Below are 20,909 nucleotides of genomic sequence, written 5' to 3'. Positions count from 1 at the left end.
TTTTTTTTGGGCATGTGTATGGGTTATATGTATGGTGACCTTCATGGCTAAAAACAGCGCAGCCAGCGGCTACGTCGGCGTCGAGTCAACACTAAAGTATCAGTTTGTTGTTGTTTTTGTGTTTTTATGGTTAAAAAACCAGCAAGAACAACAACGACAACAACAACAACATTAGCCATAATCGAAAGAGACTTTAAAAAGCAACAGCAGCAACAACAAAGCAGACAACATGACGGCAAAACAACTTGAGAAAAAAAAAACAAAATATTTTTCAGAGCTTTCAACACGTTAACAACTTTTAAATGTCGTTTCTTTTTTTTTTTTTTGTCCGCATCGAAATCGAAAGCTATATACGCGGCTGCATTTCGAGCCAACCAGACAACGACCACGACTACCAAAATACCAACATTCCCACAATCACATTCCATCAATATGTCAGTTGATCAAAAGTCAATTTCAAAAGGTTTTCAGTGGGAACCCTTGGATACCCTTCAAAAGGTTTCTGGAATATTAAAACAAAAGTGAATCGAGGAATGGCATAGGTCCTCCCAGTTAGGGAATTATGTGTACCGTTTCGTGTATGATTTTCCAAAAGAAGTTTGAGAAATTTTTGATGTTTATTAAAGACAGCTCTCAGAACCAAAATTGTCGAAGGCTTTCTTTTTTCTGTAGGATTATGAAAAATAATGCTTCAGACACAAAGATTTCTTTTCATGCAAATTTTACATTGAGAATAAAAAGCAGTCCTTGATTAGGAAAAGTGTCGAAAAAGTTCGACAAAAGTTCTTAATAGTCCTTAACTAGAAATATTTTGCGGTGATCTTCCAAAGTGGGCTTATAGGAAGACATTTTAAGAAACACTTCGGACTGTAGATTTGATGAAGACCTTTAAATTTTCAAGAAATTAAATACAAAATGCTGTATTTTCTAAACATGTGTACAGATCCCCCGAAAATTAGCTAAAATTATGAGAGTTCCTTTCAAAAAACTGAATTTTTACCAAAACTAAAAAATTACGAAAAAATAAGGATTCCTTAAGTAATTCACTTTGTATTGAATCGAAAACTAAAAAATGAAATTATGCGAATTTGTGTCAAAGGTTATGTGTACGATCTATTAAAACTATTATCGGGAAACTTTTTAGGAAAATTTCATATTTTTAGGAAAGAGTTTTTAAAAGTTTAATAAAGATTGAAATGCCTGTTGTTTCTCCTTCGTTATCCGAGTTTGCTGTCTTGATAATTGGGATTGGGGGCAAATACTGTGCCCTTAGAAAAATTAATGACGTACGATATTTTTAAATCTATCAAAATAATAAATGTTGAACCAGGGAGCAATTTAGAACAAAAACTCCGATCCTTCCGGTCCATCCTATGGATTCTGCTTCCGTAGAGCTACGGAATTTAAGGATTCAATAACATGTCGTCTTACAATTGAGAGCCAATGATTTATGTAGAGATTATGTAGAGAATTTTCGACAGAGAAATTTTTTTAAACGCCAATGATTTGTGTATTAGGTTCTTAGGGTTGTTTAACAATTCTTTTTAGACATTTCTCCAACTGATTAGTATACTCATGATACCCCTTAATTGATCTAGGGTATTTAGCATAAGAGCAAGCGCACTTGGAATGTGCAAAGTTTTGAGTTAAAAAGCTTTACTTAAGTTGACCATTCTACGACGCACTGCACTCCAAACGATGAACTCCGAACCAGTTTCGGTCTATATACTTACATATATATATATATCGGTTGGTATCTACACGTACATATGTACATACATATGTATGTATGAGGTCGCATCTTTTGTAAGCAGTCATCATAAAAATCTGTGATCGAGCCGTGCCTCCATTATGTATGTGTGTGTGTGTGTGTGTGTGTGTGTGCGTGTACTTGGCTCGTTTTGTGGTTAATTTGATGTTTTAAGCGTGATGGTTCATTCAATTGGTATTCCACTTGTTAACTTCCCTCCATTTGCATAATTAGTTCATGCAATCTCTGTCTCAGACTCTGGTCTCTGGCTACAATTCCATTGTTCTGGTGGCTTTCTGGCAGGAATAATAATGAACAAGACGAGACGGGAGGGAATAACACAGCGAATTGTGGCGCCAATACTCTGGAATTTCCATCTCTCCCCAAACATAGCACAAAATTGGTCCTTTATTATTATTAATCATCATATGCACTTAAACAACTACTACTAGGATAATTATTTATTTAAGTGGTTTTTCTCAACAATTTTTATCCAATGCAGTCTCGTTATCTATATAGTATGTATATAGTTAGTTTGATTAGTGTAAATGGTTCTCCAATCGAAGAAAAGCTCGTCTTTGTTTGGATTGTCATCAAAGGTCAATCAATCAATCAGTCGAACGATCGATCGGTCGATCGATCGATCTATATTCACTCAAATTTGGTATATCAATCTACATATAGACTCCGTATGGCGTATAATTAACATATTGTGGTGGGGCCGAAAGTGTCAAAATTCAAATTGGAACTGCGCATTTAGTCTCTATAAAATTACTAACAGTTTTCGGGGTCTTTAAGGTGTAACTAATTAAATAAATTAAGCACACATGAACTGACTACGTAAGTGAAACTAAGCGAAACATTGTACGAACATATAAATTATAAACAACTACATGCCTTGGAGACCATATTAACTAGAAATAAATAACCGTTAGATACTTACTGTATTTAGTATGTCTTACTAATCATAAATTTTTCAATTTCTGAGAATACAATGTATGTGTATGTGTTTGTGTATGTGTAATATATTTGTTATTTGGTTTTCCCCATTAAGTTTATTATCACGTTACATTTTATTTGGCTTATAATTATTATCGATTCTAAATGTATTTCGATTTCTATATCTCTAGGTATGTATGTATATATTTAATGAGCTCACAACAACACAATTACATAATTAATTAATTGAATTTCAATTACAACCAATTTGTTTCCAATTGGAAAATCAGCATACTTATAAACAAAACAAAACAAATTAAGAAAAAAAAAACAAAACAATTTTCTAAAATTTAAGACAATTTGCCTAAAACAATTGGTTTTTCTTTTCTTGGAGGGACACTAATAATTCGGTTTACTTAAAGAACTATATATCTAAATATGAATAATATGATTAGATTCAACTGATTAAAGTTTTGAAAACAAAATGAAAATTGTTGCTAATAATTATGCTGGAATAATCCATATATCTGATAGGATATGCTTAGGATAGTAATCATAGTTATAGTCGAACCAAAAAACAGTTCTAAGGAATCGAGAGTAACTAAGGATTATAGATATATATATGTATATGTATGTATGATATTACCAACAAATGGTAAATTGACTAAATGACATATGTATGTGTGTGATTAGTTAAAGCTACTATGATTAAGATAGTTGATTAATTGTATAAATTGGAATTTCAAGTTTTTCCTCAAGGTTTTTTAAACCATTTTTTGCTTTGAAATTCCAGAAATAAGAAATAAATACAACTAGAAAACAATAGAATTAAAAAAATTTAAATAATAAAAAGAATTACCATTTATCTACATGGCAATTAACTACATTGAAACAAAGTCTATTGATAGAGTATCCTTAATATCCTATTAAATATATATATAAATAGGTCTTTCATAACATTTTGGTAAGTTATTATCAAATTCTGTATCAAGTCTGAGGGGATTTCTTGTGGTATTCATGAACTTATGCGTAGATTACTATTTTTAGTTAGTTGGGTTAATTTTTTGTTGGTTTGTTTATCTTTTACGTATGAATAATCTGTAATCTGTATTCCCGGTATTCAGTTCTCTTCTAATCAACATTCAGGCCATTCAATTGATAGCTCTGATGCTCTAGACTACGCTTTAGATCGACTATAGTGCTTAGTAGTAACTGCTGTTTGTGATTTCCTCCTTTGACGGAGCAGTCTTCACCTGTACCAGTCATGTCCTGCATGGAACTTTTGGCCGATACCGAGACCGAAGAAGCCAAAAGTTTCGATTGTGAACCCTTTGACTTGCGACGCTCATTATCACCTGGAGAAGTTTTCGAGTATTTAATCACTTTCAAGTTAGTTTGATAATATCAAGACTTACCCAATTCCAAATCGAAAGTTTTCTTAATGCGTTCAAATGATGAGCTGCCCTTATAGACTTTACGTTTCAAGGGCTCACTATGTGGACAATAAAAGTTATTGGATTGGCTGGCCAACTTCTCTTCGACCTCTTCGTTGGCCTTTAGACGTCTGCCATTCAATTGCAATTGAGGTGAAAGAGGCGGAGCTTGATTACTCTTACGTGGCGGCAATTCTGGAGGATTATTTTGATTCATAAAGTTTGTTAAATGTGTTTTACGTGGACTGCAGCGATTCATTTTGGGGCTATTTGGCGGTGAGGGGCCGCTCAAAGATGTTTCCAATTTCAAGAGCTCTATACGCTTATTTATAGCAGCGGCCAATTCATGTTCCTGTGGTGATGCAGGAGCAGGAGGAGAAGCCGGTGCCTGTTTTTTGGTTTCCACTTCACTATTTTTAAGCATTTCCACACGCTTATTGGCCAAAGGATTCAAACGTCTGGGACTGGCCACTGGAGTGTCACGTGGTATGCTAAAAGAAGGAAATTAATTATATAATCTATCCTAGACTAGGATGGAATGACAAAACAAACCTCTGTAAACTATTCTTCATAGACTCTAGCAAAGATTCTGCCTCCATTATGAGCTGTTTGTATTTCATATCCGCCTCCAGATCAGCCTTTAGCAAAGCCTTCTCACTCTCCGCTATGGTCAAAAAGTTCTTGTCATTACTACTGCCAAATATTAAAGAATTCGATCGATTCGAAAGCGGTGAAGTCTTGTAGATTCTATTTAAGGAAAATTAGAATGTAAGTACAAGGTTTTTTGGTTTTATTTTCTTTGATTTAAATACCTCTCCTTGACCATCAGATGACGTCGCAGACAAACTGGAGTTCCTCCCACACTACGAGTGCCACGTGGTTCCCGCATAGGTGATACTTCTGGTAATCTTTCACGATTCTCGCAACTTTTCTTGCGTGTCTTGAGGAAACGTTTACGTCGGCGCGATCTTGTCGAAGTTCTGCGTAAAACCAATGGACTTGGTTCCGCCTGATTTGGATAATAATGACAACTGCCCAAATTACGTTGATCCAATAGCATAACCTCTTGCATGGAGGATGTATCAATGAAATCAATATCGAGCAATTCGTCAGTATCGCATTCATCACCAGCATCCTGTCCCGTATCCAATTCAGAGGCACAACAATCTGTGGGATCTGAGTCGCTGCTGCAAAAACATAGATAGATCTCGTTTTAGTTACTAGTTCTAGTTTTAATGACTTTTGCTAAGGTCAACTACCTAAGTATATCCGTCTCCTTTTCATAGATGTAGCTCTCATCAAATTTGCCAATCATTTCGTTGAGAGTGGCCTCATCATCGCTGAGTTGTGCTACTCCTACAATTGGAGCAGCTGTTGCCGAGGTTGTTGTTATTGTGGTGGTGGTTATTATGTCCCCCCTGCTCCATGTGGCGTCGTTTCATCGTGTGCATGAGAGCATGCAGATTTTCCACTTCAGTCGACGAGGAAGAAGAGCCCTCGGAGGACTCGTAAGTGACTCCAACCCCAACTGCAACCCCAACACCGGCCACTTCAGGCATTTCGTTGGCGCTGTTAGCCGCTGCCATTTTTTTAGTAGCTGAAATTTCCACTTCATTGCCCGACTTAATGCCCGACGATGTGGTTGTCATGTTCGAGGAGGTGGTGCTGGTTGCATCCAACTCCATGTTTCGCAAATTTGCCGAATTTGCTGCCAAATGTTGTTGCTGTTGCTGCTCATTCGTGTTATACCAGGGATTCGTACGTATACGGCAACGTTGCCTAGGCGAAGGAGCTACACAAAAAAAAAATCACGGAAAAGGGGGCCATGAGTGGTTTTCGCATATATAATTGTTGGTACTTACATTCAAAGAGTCTTGGTCCTTGTCGGGGCGACGGCTCCAGGAGACAGCAATTACCGTTGGCGTTGGCGGAGTTGGCAAAATTACTCTTTGGCAAGGGATCCATGGGGGACATTTCTTCAATGCGATTTAAACCAAATTTATAACGTTTTGCCTCAATGGCCAACGAATTGACACTCTTGGGGAAATAATGTGTACCCGAACGCATATTGATATAATACTCGGGAGGATTATAATTGCTGGCCGCACAGGGTGAGGTGCCATCAGTGGAATATCCAGTGGAATAGGCGCTCTCTGGCGATGAAAGACTATGAGGACGTGGTGGTCCGGGCAAGAAATTATTACGCGGCATGCCACGAGAACTTCCACGCAGGCGACAGTTTGATGACGTTGTCTTTGTGATGGCATTGGGATTACTAAATGCTGGTGCCGGAGGTGGTGGCGGCGGTGGCAGACTTTCCACAGATTCACCCAATTGCACTGGTGCCAATTTGGAGGGCAAAAGACGTCCATAATGCACATAATTGCTGTTCCTGCTATTCTCTTTGGCCTCAGCCTCATCATAGATTAATTGTAAATTCTCCGACTGTGGACGTGGATAGTCCAGCAATGGACGAAAAATCACAGAACCAACTTCCTCATATTCCACTTCATCCTCTGCCTTGATATGATGCACTTCCTCCTCCTGTTGGTACTGCTGCTGCTGCTGCTGTTGCGATTGCTGATGTTGTGGGTAATTATATGAATTTTGTCTGCCCGCTGCAGATGACGGCTCTTTGGAGCCCGTCGACCAGGATAATGATGATATCGAGGAAGATGAACAATTGACTCGTATGGGAGACTTGTCGCCATTATAATTATCCTTCCCAAGGGGCACACTCAATTGTTGTTGATAGCGATGATGATGATGATGCGGTGCGTAGAGAAGATTATCCGACTTGGGTGATGTTATGGTATGAGAATCTTGATCCGTTGGCGATTGCCAACCATAACGACTAGGAGTCTGTAAGGAATTTAAGAGAGAGATAATTAAAATGTGTCTCCACATTCTAATCCTCTTTATACTTACATGACATTGTATGGGTGATACCTCCCGCCTACGCACAGGACTGGCTATGCTATGGCTACCACTGCTGGTCAGGACAGGACTGGTCAGATTACTGCTTGTAGCTGGTAAAGTTCCAGACTTTTTGCCATGTATATTGGGATCTCCTGCTGCTGCTACTGCCGCCTGCTTATGTTTGTTGCTCTTTTTCCGAGTACGCCCAATATGCGTCTCCATCCAGGAGCGTAACTTGGAGCCAAACATTCTGACAGTTACCCGTTTTTCCTTTTCTTTCTTGTGTTGTTTGTTGGTTGATAATAAATGGACGGATTCTGTTGTTCTTCTGACTTTGACTTGTCTTGACTGACAATAGAATGCAAAATGGAATTGTTTTTGTTGTTGTTGTATCTTTTAATTTCACAATAGGCCCCCAAAAAACGAGAAGTAACGAAAAGTATCCCGTGGGCGCACTTAATGCTGATAAGAAAATCCCATTTATGACAGAGAGTGTCTTGCGGGGGCGGGGTGGACACAATAGTTTCTCTTTATTTGCGAAATTACCTTATTCGCAAATGCCAAACGTCTCTTTTACGATGACATGAACGAGCATGCACAAGCTGAGTTGTAGCAGGCTAACGGAAAATTACGTATACGTACATATACATAACGGTGCAGACAGCGTTTGTTTATTTTTTTGTTGACGATTTTTTTTGTTGCTCGCTCGTTTGTTTGCCTCGGCCTCTACCCCTCACTCCCCTGTCCTTGTCACACCCAATGTTGGGGGTTGAAAGTTGAGATGCTTTCGGCCCTAACGATGCTTCAAGGACTGCTGTGTGTGTGTGTCTGTGTGTATGAGAGACTGTCTGTGCTTTTATTTTTCCTTACGACCGCCTCCCCCCTTTTGCTTTTTGGTTGTAAATCCTCTACGTAACTGTGAATCTTTTTTTTTTTTTTTTTTATGTCAAGCGTTTTTCTCTCCTTGTTCGGTCCTTAGGTTTATTTTCATTTTTATTTGTATTTTTTTCTTTTTCGTTTTCGTTTGGCAAATGTCTTTAGCACTTTTTTATGTTGATTGGCAAATAGTCCTTGTAATATGTATTTCCGTTTTCGATATTCAATATATCCGTTTTTTATGCAAATTATAATCGAATTACAAAACGTATAAATCAGTAAAAAGCGTTAAAGAGTTGCGCCTTTTAGGCTTCCCTTTTCTATTTACATATTTTTTCACATTTTCTTTTTGGTTTTTTTTTCACTAATCCTTGTAATTTATGTATTGGTATGTGGATTTTTGTATGTTGCGGTTGCTTTTCCTTTCCTGCCTTTCTGTTCTGTTTTTGTGGTGGTTAATGGCGTGCGGCGGAAAGTGGCGAGACAGAGAGAGAGAGAGCAAAAAAGACGAAATTAAACAAGAATGTGCAAGCAAGAGCCTGTCCGTTGCCGTCGAAGCGAAAAAAGCTACTAAAGGAATGCGCAGTCCTTGCTTTGTCCTGCCATAACGTTTCAAATTCAAATTTCACCAATGCTAGAGGTCGCCACTATCAAGTGAGCAAGTGAGCCAGAAGTCCTAAGGGTCTGAGTAAAAGTGAGCAAGTGCTCATTTCGACTGGGCGGGCATATTTGAAAAATTTACTTGGGAAAAATAAACAACCGGAGTAAAATCTTAACTGATGGCTTCGTTTTGGGATTCAAAAATTAAGAATTTTTTTTTTTTATTAATATATTTGTAAATAAATTGTAAAATCTTTTTAATGGAATTTTTCGATTTCTTGGTTTTTCTTTTTGAGTTTAGAATACATTTTTGTTTCTTCACTAGGATTGAAAAAAATGATGTTTTCTTACCTAAATCATCGATAAATTTTTTGCATACTCTGATAGTTTTGTTGATTGCATGATAAAAGTTTGTTTTTTTGTTTTGACTTTACTTTTACATATCGGCGACTTTGATATACCATTTCGCCCTTGGGGTGCTTGGTGTTTAATTGACTAAAACATTGGCTTTGAGATATTATAATAATATAACCTTGGTTAAAAATTAACAGATTTTCCGAGAAAAACGTTTTTTAGAATTATTGAAAAATATTTAAAGGACTTGTCCATTTTTTAAATTAATTAAAGACTTGAATGAGTTTGCAAGCAAATTGAGAGTGAGCCCAATGGAATTTCGTTTTGTATTTTAATTTACTTCTGAATTTAAAAGATATTGAAATGCATGGAAGAATTCAACTCAAAGTTTGAAGGATTTAGTTATTCAAGTCAAATTTCTATTATATTTAATAGAAATATTTTCTAGGTCCCTTTATAAATAAAGGTTAACCCGAAAAGTTTACCTTTGTGCATTTTAGTTTTCCAAACCAACAACAAATAAACAGCTCTTCATTAATTTAACATTCAAGACACAAAAACATGTTTATTTCAATTACATTACAACTTAAGCCACACACATAGAATCGATTTGTCTAGTTCTTGTACATATCGCAGAGCACCTTCTCCATGGGAGTATTGCCTATTGTGCGCTGAAAGTAAATCGATTCAATTTTATGCGAATTGATCATACGCAACAATGGCAACATCAACAGAAGACGGCCAAAACGAGCGATTTGTGCCGCAAATTGCGTTTTTGTGTGCTGCGATAACATGACCTAAAAAAAATACGAAACAGTTAGTAAACGAAATGCTTTGTAATCTAAGGAGAATGAATTATTACATGAGCTTGATCTTGAAGATTCTCTATTTGCGCCGGATCCTTTAGGCCACGTGTTTCGGGTCTAAAGAGAACTATGGCCTTAAGGCAGGCGAACTCAGCTGGATCTACCAGCACAGCCTTATATTTGCAGAAGATCTCATGAAGGGTTCGCACATCGGCTGCCAACTGGAGAAGGGAAAGGAAAGGGTATTCTAGTTAGATTTAGAATGCTTATCCATGTGATTGCAAGTTACCTCTTCCTTGGAGACACATGTCTCGCCGTTGGCATTATTATTATTCTCCAAATTATTGCAATGCTCGGCAACAGAGAAAAGAGCACAGCCCGTGGGATCCAAGGGTATACACCATTGTATGGCATTCAAAAGGAATAACTCGGACCAGGACTCTTCGAGTAAAATTACCTATAATCAGAAGAAGTTATAACAAAATGACTAGGATTATAATGTTTGTTGTTCTACCTGATCACGAAAGGAAAGACGAGCAAAACTTGGTAAGTTTTTGGCCCATTTGACGGCCATAAAGAGTAATCTGGCACTTGTCTCGTAAACAGTCTCATGTTGATGGGCATAAAGATTGGGTGACATAAATTGAGGCATTATGAAAGCGGAATCCGTGGATCTACTGCCACCCGTATGTGGCTCCTCATCATTGGTCACATCTATGGAGTCATCTGAAATACCATTTCAAGAATGAAGTTCATACTAATAGTCCTTCTTAATAGTTTATGTTGCTTACCATCATTATCGTTTTCCATGGTGGGACTGGATGAGCTAATGGATGAAATACTGCCACTTGGATTATTTGTCTTCTCATTGGGAGTGGTCTCTGCCGGAACCGGAGAACTGGGATCTATGGAATGATTACTACTCCTCGAATTGGTTGAATGTGAAACTTGTTCCATGGAAATGGCTGACATGCCATAAACAGTCTGCTCCTTGGCTGTGGCTGCAGCATTGAACATGGGAAAACTGCTGGCATGATTCATATGCATGGAAGAGCCAAGGTGTTGGTGGTGCAATAGACGTCCTGTGGGCAGACTGCCCAAAGCTACAACAACAAGAACACAAGCCAAGTTACATCATCATATGGGATGAAAGATTTTTCACATGATCCCAAGGATCTACTACTACCACTACTTACAGGGTGGAGGCAACAGACCAGAGCCATAACAGGGCGGTGATAATAGCACGGGAGGTCTGCAAATTGATGTGATTTTCGTAAGTAAGAGTGTCCCCCCTGTGTCCTTCATGCAAATGACACGAAACAAAACTTACCCAAAAACACCAACAGCCACCGCTGCTTCTCTCAGGGCTCGACCGTGTTCCATCTCCCGCAGTGTCTCCGGCCTTATAGTGGCTGTGTTTCGTGGCTGTCGCTCATTTTGCACCGCTGTAATTGGAAAACAAATGCAAAAATCTCATAGCATTTTGGCTAAAACCACGCCTTAATTCATTCCATTTCAATCCATCCTGCAAGATGTGTGTGTGTGTGTGTGCCCATAATGAGCAAAATGTCACAGTGACGAAATTGAGCGTTGATGCCTCACAGGTATAACCTCTTCATATCCCAAAAACCTCTAACCGCCCCCCCTCTTTCACCATCATCATCCTCACCTAACTCACACACACATACACACTCATTCATGGTAAATTGGTTTTGTGGTCACGTGCCATTGCCGCCTCATGACTCACGCCTACAAATTGTTTTCCCATTTGTTTATGCAATTTTGCGTTATTCAAACTAACTCCCTGCTATCCATTTTGTGGCTTTCCTGGTTTTTTGTTTTTCCTTTTTGCATATGCCTAGCATAATTTATAGATAATGAAGTGCTGAGACTTGCTGGCTGAGCTGCATGGGAAAAGCGAGGGAAAATCTCATAGCCCAAGGACGATAAATGTAGAAAGAAAGTGCTAATTATAGTGAAATTATTGCAGGAATTTTAAAAGAATATTGTAGATAAATGGTTTTCATATTGTATTTGAATTAAATCAAAACTAATTCGAATGGACCTAAACACATATCAATAAATGGGTCAAAACAGTAATTAATTAGTTGTTGCATACCTTTGGAAACTCAAACATAGTAATAATACATAGTGATTGGGAGAAACAAGAGGTTTCTATTCAGCATTAACAGCTGTTTTTAAAAACATTTCAAACATTTCAATTCATTTTTAAAGCATTGGTGTCCACTAAATATTAATTATATTTTTATTATGAGTATTAATACTTTTACAAGGGCTTCAGCTTAGACGAAAAGTCCTTAATTTAGCCTGGTATTCGAACCCTGATCTTTATTATTCGGTTATCTCTATCTTTAACATAAATATAGCCTTATATATTCTTGAAGTTATGGACGGATGACAAGGGCTATGGGCACTCCTTTGAAAATATTTTCTAGATCCCTTCTTGACTTTAGTCCATAATGCTAACCCCAGTCATCAGTTAGTTAGTTTGAGTTAATCCCCTGGTTAAAGTTTCTAAAGACAATTCTAATATTGCAGGGAAAAGCTGTTTGAGATGATAATAAGAAAATGAAATCAATATTTCTGAATTCCTTTGCAAAAATTTTTCCATTTATTATTTCGTACTCTCTAAGAATTTTTAAACTATTTTCTAAATGCATTCTGTACATTCCTTATGATTTATTTTTAACCTCTGTCTATGTTGGAAAAAAAGGTGCCTAGTTATCCAAAAATTGGCGGATCTACTGTAAGGTTAAGTACAGGAGATATTTCACCTGAAAGCGCTTATCTAGTCTCTTCTTGTCTATAATAAACCGATTTCAGAGATTTATTTATTTAAATAGATCCGGCATTGAATACAGTTTTACACTGCGTAACATCATCTCAACATGGGTCTAAAATCGTAACATCTTGTGGGTACAGCAAAAATAAGAACTAAAATTTCAAAATAAAACTTTGATCACAATTAGATATGTCCTTAAACAACCTTTGGAAGGTTCAAGTGAATATTTTGTAACCTTAACTTGAATGTTGTTAATTAAAATATTTGTAAGTATTAGCAAAAAGGATATTTCTGCGGTGATATTTGTGTAAAATCCGATTTCAAAGATGTTTTCGAGCAACTTTAAAAGCCAAATTCGTGTGGTTTTCTTATCAAATATATAAATTAATCCCTGATCTTATGAAAATTAGGTATCCGTTGTTAAACTCAATACTTACTGAAGATTTAAGCTGGCTAGACATATTTCAAATAAATTTCTAACTAAGACTATGAATGTTGCATACTTTTTTGATTAAATATACAATATCTTACTAAATATACAAAGGAATGTATTGGAATTGTATGAAAGTTTGTATGAAGAACTTTGTTGGCTCTCATAAATGCTTTTAGAATTTGCAACATTTGTATGACTCAATATCAAAAGAGGGTCAGTTTTCTCAACTATGTATTGTATTCTCATCAATCACAGGAGAAAGTGAACAACAACTTTTTCCTTTTGAATTGAGAAACAATTGATGCCCATTCATGTGGCAAATGCCATAGACAAAAGAATCTGTCAGAGACAACAAGCAGCAGGTAACAAATCAATTGGTTGAGCAATATGTAAATAAAGGCCAACCCCTGAATGCCCCACCCCCAAAACCACCATCCATTAGAAGGTGAATAACCACCACCACCCAAAAGAGATGCATTGAATCCCATTCCTTCATTCGTTTCGGTTGTTGCTCATTCGTGAGAAAAGGGGTTACAGGATAGAGGTTAGATACATATTCATAATGAAATCGGCACGTGTACCTGAAGCTTTTGAGGTTTTGAGGCCTTAAGTACCAGGGACCAATTAAACAGGTTTCACTTCATTAGAGCGAATATGATTATGATGATGGGTGAGTAAGTGTGTGAGTGAAGTGAGAAGGGGTTAACTATTTCGCTTACCATCTTTGTTCATTCCCATTTGAAGGCACTTTTTGAGCCTGCAGGCCTGACATTGATTCCTGTGGGCCTTATCCACAATGCATCGTCCAGTGCCCGCCTGGCAGCTAAAATTAGAATTGAAGAATTGACAATCCAGTAGTCCATAATGAAGTTAGTCTCTAACAAGATTTGCTGTATATCAAAAATTGCAACATTTGTCAAATCCTACGAAGCGGAAGCGGCCATCCAACCAGCCCAACAAAGCAAACCTAAAGCACTTCAATTCCAATCGGAGAAAGGAGATGCTAAATTCCCTGTCTTTGTTCCGTCTGCACGGTGCTTGGTGCACTTGTGGCATTTTAATCAAATCACAATCACGACTGAGTGGCGTCGTCTGCACCACCCAGCAACTAAAACCACTTCAGCCTTAATGATTGTAGTCATCCTCATCCTCATCCCTATACTCATTCTCATTCCATCGTCTTGTACGCCCTTTCATACTTTAAGCCGTCTCTCTCTCTCTCTCTCTCTCTGTGTGTGTGTTTGGGGCAAAACTCAAAGCACAAAATGGCAAATGTTCTCCAAACCAAAAAAAAAAAACCCAAAAAAGGAATAAGAAAAGAAACAAAATGGAGACCATTTTATATGGTGTGCCCTTTGGCTAAGCACTTAACCAAATGTATCTTTGAGATACACACACGCACACACACTTTTATCTAAACTTTTTGCCTCACAAAATATGCAAATGTTTTCAAAAAACAAATCACGTAAATGCTTAGTTTTTATACTCTTACTAGCAGAGAAAGGGTTTGAGTTTTTGCAGTTTATGAATCAGAAATTCGAAGATATATCACAGGGAATGTTGAGTTTTCAAAAGAAGTCCGAAAAGTGTTTCAAAATAATTCACTAACCAAATCAAATCGACTAACAAAATATTTGTTTGTGCAATTTTTAAAGAAATCTATCACAATCTTGACCCTATTAAGAGAAACTGGTCAACATAAAGACCATTAAGATGAAAAACATTTTCTAACTTAAACATAATGTTTTTTAAACTGTTTTATAGAATAATAATGGCATAATGGTCGAACATATTCATTTATTCAATATCCAATTAAAGCGAATGAATGGAAAATCGAATCAAAAACAATAAAACATTATAAAACTAATGAATGAAGCTAAAAACTGAAATCGAATGACCTAGTAGTCGATCATATTCGAACTAAATGAATGCAACTAATAAGTGCTCAAATTATATTACAATTTGTATTTGATCTCAAAAACTATATTCATTCATTCATTTTATTATTACCATTAGTATAAGAATACAACAATTTTAGTATCAAAAAACTCAATATATCAATATAAGTATGCTGTAAAAAGTAGTAAGACAAATTTTCTAAAATTTTCAAAAGTTTTTTCAATTTTCTTCAGCTTAATAATTTTCTACAAATAATGATCGCCATCATGGAAATTTTTTAGGTGCAGCTTGAGTTTCTTTGTTTGCTAATTGCCTACTTTAGGGGGAACATTTTTACAATACCAAATCTTTAGATTTGTAATGTCATTTGATATAACTTAGAATCAAATAGATTGAGAACTGTTAGGATTTGGAAGACAGTGTGGACCTTTACATTCAATTTTCCATATCAGAACAATTGGATTTGCTTTAACTAACTTATGTATAGTAGTTCTTCAGTTTGGGGATTTGTAAAGTTTATAGGGCAAAACTCTGATTGAAAGCAATTGATTATAATTGAAAACGATTAAATCTGACCACCAGGGACAAATACTTAACCATATTTCAGATATATGACGATAAAAACGACATTCCTTTGTCCTCACATAGACTCTATTGGGTGGCTATTGCAAAATCAAGTCACGTCGGTGAAAATATACACTAGTCTTATTTTTCTCCCTTCCCCGTTTCGCCGTTTGGTTGTTGTAGCCCTCGACGAGTCATAGTCATCCTGAGCTTAGGGCTCAACAGGGGAAATCTTTTCTCTGCTCTATTTTATTGAAGGCCGCCCTCTTTTTTTTCCGTTTTGCTCGTTTTTGCTTTTCCTCTTTTGACTTTGGCTTAGTCTGCATAGAATGTGGGCTGGATTTTGGTTTTGGCTGTGTGTGTGTCTGTCTCTTTGTGAGTCCGGGCAGGTCACATTTGGCCAAGTGTTTTGCGCTTAAGCCCTCCATATCAATCTCATGGGAATGGCAAAGGATATAGAGATTTCGACATTTGTGATTTACCGCGGCAGACACCAAACCAAAAGGAATGAGAATCTACTGTATCATAATTTTATTTGTTGACTGTCAAAAAAAACTTATTGAAAGTTGCGTCTTGATTGGGGAATTTTCTTACTAATTTTATGATAATTGAAAATTACACAAAGTTTTATTGGAATTTTATATATTGCCTTCGGGCCAATGCAGGGTAAAGTAAATTTCGTAAAGAAGGCTAGCATAAGATTAGTTAGTGGTAAAATATCCAAACTTTTCTTTTCATAAACTTGTTCAAAGTTGTTACTAATCTAATTCAGGTGGAAATATAGGCCTTTATCGAATCTCCCAAAGATCTCTAAATGTCGCACTGGTTATACAGGTTATACCAGAGAAAAATGTAGAAATACTGGAAATTTTTAGATTCAATTGAAATCTGAGACGGACTTACGTGAACATCCAACAACAAAGATATCAAAAAGGATAACAAAAAATAGCTACAAATACACATTTCAACCATCAGTATTCCTTTACACTTTTTTGTCTAATAATTCCCAAACGGTTAAAGCAGCGCGCAGCATGAGCATTTCCATTTGTCTCCCTCAAACAGAAAAACGCGCGCAAAAAAAAGTAAACTTTAAATAAAATCCTCACTTTAAATTCAATTACATTTTAAGCTCAACAAACAGCAAAAGGAAACGCATAAAAGAAACAAAAAAAAAAAAAAAGTCGAACAAAAAAGGAGCGGAAAATAAACGTTGCTGTTCCGCACATGATGCCTCCTCCATGGATGGATGGAATGGATTTTGTCGTCTCTTAAAGTCAATGCCGGCAAATATGGGCATTCAAAAGTTGACTCTCAAATCCCAGAGATTTGAATAATTGCAAATGGATTTGAAAGCGTTTTGTAATCCGCCAGACAGACTTTGAGGCACAGAGTCAAAATGAAACCACCACCCAACACGCCTCATCCCGCCCACTTTTTGGGTGTGTGTGTGTGTAACAAATGTTGCAACTTTTCATTTACTTTTAATGGGTCTAAATACTTACCGATAAATGAGTTTGCGTCGGACACTTCGCTTAAAGAAGCCGGAACAGCCATTGCAGGCCAAAATGCCATAGTGCTTGCCGGAGCTGGTGTCGCCGCATACCACACAGATGAGTCCTAGATTCTGGCCCTTGAGGCGAGGCATCGAGGATTGTTCATTGGATGCGGATTGCTGCTGTTGCTGCTGATGATTGGAGGCCACTGCCACAGCGGCAGCAGCGGCGGCTGCAGCTGCAGCCGCAGCACTATGATTCCAACTTAGGAGTCTGCCTGGAGCAGGTGGGGGCGGCGGTGGTGCACCAGCAGTGCCAGCTGCTATGGTGGCAGGTGGTGGAGCCTGTCCATGTGTTGGCATTGGGGGTCCGGGCGGTGGACTATAACAATGCCGCACCGGCGGACTGGGCAATTCTGTGAATGAGAAACAACAAAAAATAAATAAAAAATCACTTATGCCAGTTGATATAAATTAAATTTCAATTTGTCATAAGCGGACACACACACAGTGAGCAGGGAGCGGGGGCAACAGGACCTGCTGATCTTATCCTGTCTGTGTGTGTGTGTAATCCGCAAATATATTTACACATTCAATTAGGGTGCTATTAAGCCAAACGATTCTTTCTGGTTCTGCCTCTCGACTCGTGCCCAATCTGTGCTCAAAATTTGACTCAAGGGACAATTGTTTTGCCATCATACATCCACACACTCACACACACACACCCTAATTTGATTGTAGTTTCCTTTTCTGATTTTTTGATGCACTTAACCTAACCCTCGAGGACTAGGACGAGGACACATTTGTTACTTTCGCCACTTGGTCGTGCCAGCCAGCCAACTGCCACTGCGGTCTAATGCCAGAGGATTAGCATCATATGCTTGCATTTTCCTTCGACTTCCATCCTTCTATCCTTTTTCTATAGCCTTTTTTCTTTGTGTTAATTTTGATGGCCTCGTTGAGATTCACTTTGGCGTGTATCCTTATTATATCCATACCATGTCATGCCATGCAAAAGTGTTAAAGGCCAAAGAGACCCAACCCAACCCAACCCTCGATTCTAATTTGTATTATGAATTTTCGGACATTTCTTGCTAGCTCCCGTCCCGTCCTCGATCCCCTCGTCTCCGTTGACTCGTAGAGGGTAATTCAATTTTGTGATTATCATAAATTGAATTTGATTTGATTTCTTTTGGTTTGTCATGATTCATTCGTGCATTCCATTAGGGTAAAGAAAATGGAAAGCAAACTTCTACATTGGCAAGTCAATTTCACTTGTTTTCATTTACATTTGTAATGTTATAAGGAAACATGGTTTTCCGCTCTTTCTTTTGCTGATTTAACAACTTTGGCTCCTATCAAAAGACTTGGTTCTATATCATTATCAGATGGAAAGATTCAAGTGAAGACGTGCAGAACTAATAGCTCAAAACTGTCGCACCGAATTCAATATACCATGCAAATTTTATTTACTTAACTATTTCTAAACACAGATAGAGTGACATTTAGATACATTTTGCCGACTTTAATATACCATTTCACCCCTTTAGTACATGGTACTTAAACTTAATTTCAGATAAGTTCTATTAGTTTTATGTTAAACATAGGAAGAACCAATTTTTGCGACGGCTTCGTCTAATTCACCTAAACAAAAAGCTACAGTCAAAGGATATAAAGGATAAAAAACCTAACGTATCATTTTTAGAACCTCCGGAACTGTGGAATAGCATAGGAAGTGTTCAGTCAAGATCGGCAAACCTTTTTGATTTGTATTTCACTTATCTAGTTTAACTTCCCTTGTGAAAGACCATTCAATAGCTTAACTTGCAAGTGTTGCATACTTTACAGGGCATCTTAAAATCGATGCTTTTATTTAAGCGAAATGGATCTTGGCAAAAACGCATACAGCGGGGTGTCAAGACACTCAAACCCATCCGAAATTTCAAATCTTAGACTCCATTTAGAACTCCGAGTTTCGGACTCAATTGTCGATTTTGTACTTTCTCTAATGTTAAAACTTTATAATGTGGTAAATTTTGATGTTGTTTAATACGCATTGGTTAATTGAAACTTCCGTAATTGGTAAACAAAAGTTTCGTCTTTTTGCTGCATAAATTTTTGATCAGGAGCTATTCAACAAAATCCTTTATATAAGGCACTACTCGTTTGGACTTGTTGTTACGATTAAACAGAACTCTTAACTTATAATATTATTTATATATATCCTAAATACATATATAATGCAGAGAATAAGGCGTTTCTAATCATAAAATCCATATATGTATATTCTTGATAAGCGTCTATACAAATGTATACGTAAAAAAACGTTTCCAATTTGGTTCGGGCCAATAAATCCATTCACGACTTCTATATTCCGAAATTTCTCAGTAGAAATAGAAAAAAATCTTATTAAAGTGGACTTGGTGAGAAATTTCTCAAAAAATATATAGATAAATATTTGGAAAACGAAACGTATTGAAAGAATTTTTTTGTGGAAACAAACATTTTTAAATTACTCCACTTTACCAAGTTTATAAACTTTAAACAGACAAAGTTACCTTCTGTTTTTGTTTAAAATTAAATTAATGTAATGTAAATTGGGCGAATTAACATTTAATGGATATATTAAAAATCATTTTAACTTTAAAACTGTATAAGGTTTAAGAGTTTTCTAAAATGGAATATACAGTCCAAGACGACGGAAGAAGTCCTCGAAATTTTTCACATGTTTTCAAATAGTTTATATAAAAGGTTTAAAATAAATTATAAATATGAACAAATGTATACGTTCTAATATAAGCTCGTATACTTTTCACTTGTGTTGGTATTTAATATCAAAATTAATTTATGGTAACCAGCAAGAACAAGTAATTTTTAACCGCTTTTACAGAAGATTTTTTTTGTATTCTGCATTATTAATAGTCCACATTACTTAATTAGTTAAAAGAGGCAGAAAAAGGTTTTCATTTTGGGTTTCTCAATCATTTTTTTACACACTTGTGATTAAACCTTTTGAACCTTGGGGTTTTTTGGTCATAAGGATAAATTAAATTGCATTTTGCACAAACAATTGCCCTTAAGAAGGACGTGGTGAAATTTTCGTTGACTTTTTTTCCCAGTCGCAATTATCACATTACACATTTTCACATTGTTTTTTATGAATTTTGTCTCCTTTTTTTTGTCACTTTTCAGATTTTTCTTTACCTTGCGATGCTGGACGCGTATCCGAAGGATTTTCGTCTTTATTCATGATGAATTTTCTATTTAAATTATTGCACAAAATTTTAATGGTTAAATTTCCATTCCACAGTTTTAATTAGTGAAGTTGGTTTTCTCTTTGAAGTGAAGTGAACTAAACTAAACTGAACCGACTCGACCGGATCCGACGGCAATATGATGCGGCGGGAATGATGATGATGTTAACGTCTCGATGTACGATTTCAGATTTATCATAAAACCATGACAGAAGGCTAAACAGTGATGTTTTGTCCACTGCAGCAGCAGGCAGCAGCAGTCATCCCGGCAACCAACCAGCCAGCCAACCCCGAAATAGGAAAAAAATTCTGTAGATATAATCCATGGGTCGGTGGTGGTGTTGGTGATGGTGGGTGGATGGGCAAGAGGCGGGCAGAACAAAAAGCACACACACACACATACACAGAGACCACTTCACCTCGTATTTCCACCCACCAAGAGCAATAAGAGCAGAGAGCAGGCGAGCATCGAACAGCAGCAACAACAGCAGCAGCAGCAGCAAGGATAACCGCACCCGCAGCCCACTCACTCGCCGAGACCGAAGACTTTTAGTGGCAACTCTGGTGGCGCATTTGCTTGTTGGCTTGCTTTGATTCGTTCCTTCTTGATGCTATGCTATGCCGCTCCTGCTGCTGCTGCTGCTGCCAAAAAGGAGCTGAGGATGTATCTGTGGCTCTAGCTATAGTAGTACGTAGTTCTTGCCAAGCCACAACGGCAATCTCCAATAAACACCCAGGCTGCTGCGCTCTCTGCGCACATACAGATACAGACGAGGATGGAGAATGG

The 20,909-nt window shown here is 37.2% G+C and overlaps 2 protein-coding genes across 2 annotated transcripts; both read right to left on the bottom strand.

Moving 5' to 3' along the window:
• Positions 1-3,088: 3,088 nt before the first annotated feature.
• Positions 3,089-8,478, bottom strand: LOC137576513 (uncharacterized). The gene is given in 8 exon segments (XM_068289676.1): positions 3,089-4,044; positions 4,105-4,613; positions 4,675-4,869; positions 4,935-5,309; positions 5,382-5,533; positions 5,535-5,914; positions 5,985-6,984; positions 7,051-8,478. Coding segments are annotated over 8 exon segments (3,075 nt in total). The 5' UTR covers positions 7,291-8,478; the 3' UTR covers positions 3,089-3,820.
• A 1,007-nt stretch (positions 8,479-9,485) lies between these two features.
• Positions 9,486-20,164, bottom strand: Hr51 (Hormone receptor 51). The gene is made up of 10 exons (XM_068290817.1): positions 20,073-20,164; positions 16,879-17,284; positions 13,633-13,736; positions 11,008-11,122; positions 10,874-10,929; positions 10,469-10,780; positions 10,192-10,403; positions 9,967-10,134; positions 9,734-9,898; positions 9,486-9,668 (listed from the first exon to the last, which is right to left on the bottom strand). The coding sequence occupies exons 1-10, from the start codon at positions 20,116-20,118 to the stop codon at positions 9,486-9,488; spliced, it is 1,767 nt and encodes a 588-aa protein (XP_068146918.1). The 5' UTR covers positions 20,119-20,164.
• Between the last annotated feature and the right edge of the window lie 745 nt (positions 20,165-20,909).

Source organism: Drosophila tropicalis, unplaced genomic scaffold (genome assembly GCF_018151085.1).
Source record: "Drosophila tropicalis isolate 14030-0801.00 unplaced genomic scaffold, ASM1815108v1 contig_593, whole genome shotgun sequence".
NCBI classification, from domain to species: domain Eukaryota; kingdom Metazoa; phylum Arthropoda; class Insecta; order Diptera; family Drosophilidae; genus Drosophila; species Drosophila tropicalis.
Note: the sequence above shows the minus strand (reverse complement) of the source record. Positions and strands in the feature narration are given on the sequence as shown.

Coding starts and splice junctions, on each gene's coding strand:
- Hr51 (XM_068290817.1), bottom strand. CDS start 20,118: ATGAATAAAGACGAAAATCCTTCGGATACGCGTCCAGCATCGCAAG. Junction 10,930..11,007: donor GTGGCTGTTGGTGTTTTTGG/GTAAGTTTTGTT, acceptor ATCAATTTGCAG/ACCTCCCGTGCTATTATCAC. Junction 10,404..10,468: donor CATGGAAAACGATAATGATG/GTAAGCAACATA, acceptor ATGGTATTTCAG/ATGACTCCATAGATGTGACC.